Consider the following 7,986-nt stretch of genomic DNA (forward strand, 5'->3'; position numbering starts at 1 on the left):
TATAACCATGGCAGTGAAACGGTATATGGTAGGATGAATGTAAAACTAATGTTCTCCCATGTAAACTATCCCATAATTCACAATAAAACATTAAAAAAAAGGGGGGGGGGGCTACTAGGGAAGTTCTTGGAGTGATAAAAGTAGTGTATCTTGAGTGTTGTGGTTGCATAACTGTTTTTGTTAAAATGTATAAAACTACGTATACTTGAAATATAAATTTTACTTTATGTAAAGTCTCAATAAACCCTTTAAGAAAACAATAAACAGTGAGACAATTTCCATTTCATCTTTGCCTATCACATACACAATTATTTCCTGTACTACTCCGATTTAGTTCTCTTAACCCTGACATCAGGAGTCCTAGCATGTTGCTGTGGGTTAATGTGCTGGACTGCAAAGTTGATTTGAACTGCGGTTGGGGGTTCAAGCTCACCCGCTGTTCCTTGGAAACCCTATACAGAGTTGCTATGGGTCGGAACTGACTTGATGGCACTTAATGACAACAACAATGTGATGATTGGAACTGCGATTGCCTTGGCAGTGTCAGGGCAAATGATTTTTCAGACTGAATATTCCCACCCAGTGTATAGAGTTTCCTAGGCTGTAAATCTTTGCAGGAACAGAAAACTTTTATCATTCTGCTGCTGAGCATTAATTTTGTTTTGTTTTTCTTTTTTCATCAAAAGATAGCTGGTATATATTCAATAATACGTATTTCTGGGTGATCTATGTCAGTATGTAAAAATTCCTTATTCCTTGTTAACAGCTACATTATATGAAGTCACTGGGATTTATTTGATCTTGTTATTGTTTAGCACTATCAAGTCAGTCCCAATTCACATTGACCCTATGTAGGATTTCCAAGGAGTGTTTGGTGAGTTTGAACTGCCAACTTTGTGATTAACAGTCCAGTGCTTATCCTGCAGTGTCATACCAGGACCCCAATTTATTTAGTAAGGAACATTTGGGTTCCTTCCAGTCTTATACTTTTGCAAATACCAATAGAGTAAATGAGTTTGTACATCAGTTATTTTACACATATGCAAGTATATCTAGAAGTGGATTGCTGGATCAAACAGAATATATGCATTTGTAATTTTGGTAAATGGTCCCGAATTGCTATCTATTGTGAAAGTTTCAAAAGGCCACCTATTTCAAGGCCCAGTAAAATAATGCTTTATTACTTTACTAATAAGGCGTTATTTAGTAAAGACTTTTTAAAAGCCTTTTCTTTCTTCCATCTGACCAAATAAATTTAATTCTTACTACTCCTGGGCTTTCATAGCTCATTGTACTTTGCTAATGCTTTATCTGGAGTCCTGGTGTGGCGCTGTGGGTTAATACGCCAGACTGCAAAGCCATTTGAACTGCAAGGTTGGCAGTTCAAGCTCACCAGCTTCTCCTCAGAAACCCTATACAGGGTCGCTATGGGTCGGAATCGATACAGCAGCACTTAACAACAACAACAACAATAGTTTATTTAAACCTGCCTTGAATTATAATTATGAGTATAATGCAGTTGGATTGCATTGTCTTTACTAAATTATATAATGTTACTGACTTTTCTTGACCTGATATTATTTATTACTTTGCTTGATTATCTCAAGATTTCTCTAAACTCATGATTTGTCTTTACCTCTGCCTCACTATGGCAGAAGTGAGGTCAGAGCCAGGCCAAGGATGCTTTTAAGTAGTAGAAGTCTCCTGGGCTTGTCTTGGCCAGAATATATCAGGGGAAAGTCTGTATGCCCAGTTAACTGGAGTAGGCTGTAGAATATGACAATAGGTGTGGAAGTTTTCATCTTGCCAGTTATTGGAGTAACTGGCAAAATTACAAGCTACAAAAACACTTTTATGTTAGCCAAAGGTTCTTGTCAGATATAAAACTATGGTCTCTGAAATGTCCTTTCCTGAAAAGAATTGATGAATCATGTATCATCCTAAAGATTTTATTGCTAGGAATAGAAGTCTCCAACCTCAGAGTTCTGTTAACCATAAGGAGAATATTAGATATTCACATGTTAGTCATGATGTCTTAGGAAAATATTGAGCTGTATCTATTATTCTCAGTACTCAGCAGCTTAGAAAAGAAAGATTTTAAAAGATTGTGGAAACTTTTGAGACTTGCCATTAAATAAGAATATTTAAAAGTAGCTCAAATAGAAACTCAAAAATAGTATTTAAAGAGGAAGAGAGAATTCCATGAAAGAAGAAATTAAAATGACAACTTAAATCGATTTAACATGACTTGTGTAAAAATGAACAAATAGAGGTAGAATGCAAAGAATGCTTATCTTTTGCAATAGTATATGGTCAAAGTGACTCTGTGAAATAAGGATTTTGAAATAACATTTATTAATAGTATTTTTCTGACTACAAAAGTAGTTTATAAAATTTTTTTTAATTGCTGAAATTTTAAAATTACTACAAAGAACAAAAACCTAGTAATGAAAATTATTGACTAATCATTTTTAAGTTTGTTGGTTTTCATATTGAACTGTAGTGATGTTCATGAATCTTCAGTATGCTGTGCTGACTTAATCCTTTTGAAGCACTCAAATGATTTCAAGTCAAAGGATCTTGATTGATGCCCCAGTTCTACCACCTACTAATTTTGTGCCCTCTCATAAGTTACTTAGCCTGTTTTTATGCCTGTAAAATTATCAAGACAAACAAAGACCTTTCCCTCACAAAATTTATATTCTAGTGAAAAAGATAGAAGTAGACAAATAGAAATACAATCAATTTTAGGTAATGAAAGGTATTATGGGAGAAAAAAAATTACATAGGGTAAGAGATTAGAGTGCTCTAGCCAAGTTGGGGGTTGGGGACTATTTTAGATTAGAATGTTCAAGGAATAGTTTTTTTAAGAAGGTGGCATTTGAACAGAGACCTTTATATGGAGTAGAAGAGCTGTTTATTGCAGACATGTAAGCAGATGCATTCCACTTGGAGGAAAAAACGAGTGCCAAGTCTTGAGCTGGCAATAAAGTTGATTATAGGAGCAACCACAATAAATACATGAGAGATCTTAGAGTAAAAGAGTTTAGACTTTATTCTATGACCCAGTCGCTTTTCAGCAGGGTGTTATTCAGTTTCCATGTATTCAACTTTATTTCCTTGGTCTTCTTGTTGTTGATTTCTAGTTGTATAGCATTGTGGTCTCAAAAGATGCTTTGTAGTATTTTGATGTTTGTAAATTTATGGAGGCTTGCTTTGTGACCTAACAAATGGTCAATTCTGGAAGATGTTCTATGTGCACTGGAGAAGAATGTATTTTGTGCTGTTGTTGTGTTGAATGCTCTGTACACATCGATGAGGTCAAGTTGATTGATTGTATTGTTTAGTTCCTCTGTAACTTTGTTGAGTTTCTTTCTGGTTGTTCTGTCCCTTTTCGAAAGTGGTGTATTAAACTCTCCTACTATAATTGTAGATTTATCTATTTCTTTCTCTAATTCTAGTAAGGTTTGCTTCATGTATCTTGGTGCTCTTTCACTGGGAGCGTATATATTTGTTATGGTTATGTTGTCTTGCTCAATTGACCCTTTGATCATAAGATAGTGTCCTTCTTTATCTCTTATGCTGGTTTTAGTCTTAACGGTTACTTCATCAGAGATTAGTATTGCCACTCCTGTTTGTTTATTGTTGCAGTTAGCTTGCTGTATTTTTTTCCATCCTTTAACTTTTAGTCTGTTTTTGTCTTTGTGTGTAAGGTGTGTCTCTTGCAGGCAGCATATTGAAAGGTCTTGTTTTCTTATCCATTCTGCCACTCTCTGTCCAAATTTCTTGGAATAGATGAGTGAGTGCCTCCAGTGCCATCTCACTTTCTTGAAAGATTTCAATTTTTATTCCATCAATTCCTGGTGTCTTGTTCTTTGCCAATTCCTTCAATGTACTTTGGACTTCTTCCTTCAGTATCATTGGCTCTTAATCATATGCTACCTCTTGAAATGGTTGAACGGCAACCATTTCCTTTTGGTACAGTGACTGTATTCCTTCCATCTTTTCTGCTTTGTTCAGTAATTTGCTCAGAGAATCCTTCAATAATGAAAATTGCGGCTTGAATTTTTTCTTCAGTTTCCCCAGCTTGAAAAATGCTGAGCATTTTCTTCCCTTTTAGTTTTCCGATTCCAGATCTTTGCACATTTTGTTGTAATATTTGATTTTGTCTTCTCAAGCTAACCTTTGAAATTTTCTGTTCAGCTCTTGTACCTCATTTTGTCCATTTACTTTAACATCTCTACACAGTAGAGCAGGTTTCAGGGTCTCTTCTGACATCCATTTTGATCTTTTCCTTCTTTCTTGTCTTCTTAATGGCTTTTTGCTTTCTTCCTGTATGATGTCCTTGATGCCATCCCACAACTCTTCTGGTCTTCAATCTTTAGTGTTTAATGTATCAAATCTGTTCTTCAAATGATCTCTAAATTCAGGTGGGATAAATTCAAGGTCATATTTTGGCTCTCTTGGAATTGTTTTCATTTTATTCAGCTTCAGTCTGAATTTACATATGAACAGTTTGTGGTCTGTTCCACAATCTGCCCCTGGCCTTGTTTTGACTGATGATGTGGAGCTTTCCCCCCATCTTTTTCCACAGATGTAGTCAATTTGATTTCTGTGTATTCCATCAGGTGAGGTCCATGTGTATAATTGTCTCTTATGCTGTCTAAAGAAGGTATTTGAAATGAACAAATCATTGATTTTAGAGAATTCTATCACGTGATCTCCAGCATCATTTCTATCACCAAGGCCATATTTTCCAACTATGAGCCTTCCATTTTGTTCCCAACCTTTGCAGTCCATTCCCCAGTAATGATCAATACATCTTGATTGTATGTTTGATCAATTTCAGATTGAAGAAGTTGGTAGAATTCTTGTATTTCATCCTCTCTTGCTTTAGTGGTTGGTGCATAAATTTGAGTAACCGTGTATTAACTGGTCTTCCCTGTAGGTGCATGGATATTATCCTATCACAGACAGCATTGTAGTTTATCACTAATCTGGATATGTTCTTTTTGACAATGAATGCAACACCATTCCTCTTCAATTTGTCATTTCCGGCATAGTAAACCTTGTGGTTATCAGATTCTAAATGGCCAATACCAGTCCATTTCAGCTCACTAATGCCTCAGATATCGATATTTATGCATTCCATTTCATTTTTGACATTTTCTAATTTTCCTAGATTCATACTTCCTACATTCCACATTCCAATTATTAATCTATGTTTACAGCTCTTTCTCTTCATTTTGAGTTGTGCCGCATCAGCCACATCAGCAAAGGAAGGTCCTCCGGGCTTTTCTCCTTGGACTATACTCCATTTGCATCATCATGGTCTACTCCACTTTGAGGAGGCAGCTCTTCCCCAGTTGCATTTGAGTGCCTTCCAACCTGAGCGGCTCATTTTCCGGCACTATATCTGACAATGTTTATGTTTCTCTGCTATTCTTTAAGTTTTCTGTGAGTAAATATTTGGAAGTTTTTTTGTCTTTCCCTTTTCTAGTCTTCCTCTGGAAGCTCATCTGAAACCTGTCCACCGTGGGTGACACTGCTGGTATTTAAAATATCCATGACCTAGCTTTCAGAATCATAGCAACTTACAAGCTACCATAGTACGACAAACTGACAGACGAGTGCTGGTTCTGACTGATAGTGACCCTGTTTAGGGTTTCTGAGGAATGGCTGGTGAACTTGAACCACTGACTTTACAGTCCAGTGCATTAACCCACAGTGCCACAATAATTACATAATAGAAATTTAGAAGTTTAAATAATGTTTTATTGTGCCAGTCATGAACATGTTTCATCTATTTTATGGATTCATGAGTGGTGAATCTACTACGACTTAAAGCTCATTTATTATTATTTGCTTTTGTTGTAGCCTCGAGCTGTGGCAGGTTTCCGAGGGACGGTTCGTTATGCATCAATCAATGCTCATCGGAACAGGGTAGGTATCAGAACTAGAGGTTTATCTGCATAAGCATGCTGATGGCTTGAATCAGTCTGACTAATTTACGTTAGAGTACAGAAGTAAGGAAAGTGCTTAGGAGCAAAAGGACGGTCCCCTTTATAGTTAAGGGTGTCCTAATTCATGTTTTTGTGGTGGCAGTGAAGGTAAGTGAGTTGACAGTTGTGTTACATATAGTAGGTAAACAATATTTGAAGCTGCATAGAAAATAAAGTTGAATCGTTTCCTGATCTTTTGTTACCACCTTTCTGTTCTGTGAAGCCAAAATTACTTTAATGATATTTTTTGTGTGAAAACATACACCTGTTAACAATTTTTACACATACAGTTCATTGACAGTAGTTACATTTTGTCACCATTCTCATTACCTCTGCCTCTTAAAATCTCATCTGTGCTTTAGAGTTGCTGTTGTCATTTCAGTCTCATATAACTAATTCTTCAATAATGCTTAAGTGAGCCATTCTTTCTTTATTTAGATAAATTGTTGTTTTATTTAAGTTGAGATCATGGTATAATTTGGGCTCAAGATTCAAAAGTTGTTTTCAGGGGTCCTTCCAACCAATCCAGTAAGTCTGATTTCCAATAAGAATTTTTTAAGTGCGTAGTGGTTACGAATCGGGCTGCGAACCTTAAGGTCAGCGGTTCAAAACTACCAGCTGCTCCACAGGAGAAAGATGAGGCTTTCTACTCCCGTAAAGATTTACACCCTCGGAAACCCTATACATGGTCGCTATGGGTCGGAACCGACTCGATGGCACATAACAACAACAACAACAAATTCCTAAATTATCTTTCTTTTATTCAAGATCCATCTATTGAATTCCTGATCCAAATGTTTTGTAATGGTAGCCAGGTACTATCCATTTCTTCTGGTTTCATAGCAAGGGAGGCAGCCACTGGTTTATGGAGACAATTAGACCTGCATACCTTTTCCTTCTCAGCTTTCTGGGTCTTCTTCCTCTGTGGCTCCTGGTGATTAGAAACTAATTATTGTGTGTTAAATAAGCTGCTCACAAACTTTTTTTAACACTACCCACTAAATTAGGATGAAAGGCAGAAACTTAAAATACGAGACCATAAAGATTATTGCTTAACAATATTATACTCCTTTTAAAAAATCACATGTAATAAGACTATAGGTAGAAGCCTGAACCACATCCAGATCTCCAGAGATGGGAAATTTCCATTTGAAAGGACGAGCAGACCAGCCTGGAATGGTTAGAATAATAGAAGATACTTCTTGAAAGAAAGACCTAAAGGAAAAATACAAAACAATAGAGGCAGATGGACTGTTACTACAAGAACAAACAAGTTGCTTGCCCAGGAAACATCAAGGCAAGTGGTCGGGTCCCCTCAGTGCAAACCCCCTTCCAAGAATAAGACTCAGTGGGAATACACACTCTGATTGGTGACCACGCTTGTCACCAAAAAGGGGAAGTGAGGGAAAAACAGCAATGAAGTGGTGAGCTAAGCCCTACAATGTGGAGAGTGAAGCGTTCAGCTGATAAAAAGAGAGGGCATATGCACAAGAACACCCATGTGCAGATAATACCCACTTGACCTGGCTTCAATGACTGGATGATCAGAGCTCAACCAGAAGAAGAAAGAAGAGGAAAAAAAAGAGTAATTGGATGCAGTTTGATGAACTTGACCTACACCTATGGAAGCAGTACCTCAAAAGAGGGAACAAATTCTTACAGCAAGAATCATTCCCACCCCCTCCACACACAGAATAGACAGGGATGGGCAACTTGGACATTGGCTACCCAAAATGAGGGGTGGGGGGCTACAAAGGTAAGTGACTGGCTTACAAGCTTTCAAGAGGGAACCTAGAGCCAGGGGGCCTGGAGGAAGGCAGAGTCTCCAGTGAGTGGTATCCAGTCTGCCTAGACAGAGCTGATGCAATGAAATGCAGATGGGTTTCTTGTGATACAATAGTGAATAATTGTTATCAGGACTGATTGTGAAAGTTGGAAATGTAAAGGTAGACATTTTATAGCAAGGAAGGAAGGGAATAACTTT

General features: G+C 37.1%; 1 protein-coding gene across 1 annotated transcript in view; it reads left to right on the forward strand.

Moving 5' to 3' along the window:
- The window catches only part of TTBK2 (tau tubulin kinase 2), a 228,435-nt gene that overhangs the window by 159,916 nt on the left and 60,533 nt on the right, over window positions 1-7,986 (forward strand). Inside the window, exon 8 of the mRNA XM_006831727.1 lies at window positions 5,878-5,943. Coding sequence (XP_006831790.1) covers window positions 5,878-5,943 — 66 coding nt within the window. The remainder of the gene's footprint in view (window positions 1-5,877; window positions 5,944-7,986) is intronic.

Source organism: Chrysochloris asiatica, unplaced genomic scaffold (assembly GCF_000296735.1).
Source record: "Chrysochloris asiatica unplaced genomic scaffold, ChrAsi1.0 scaffold00004, whole genome shotgun sequence".
Taxonomy (NCBI): domain Eukaryota; kingdom Metazoa; phylum Chordata; class Mammalia; order Afrosoricida; family Chrysochloridae; genus Chrysochloris; species Chrysochloris asiatica.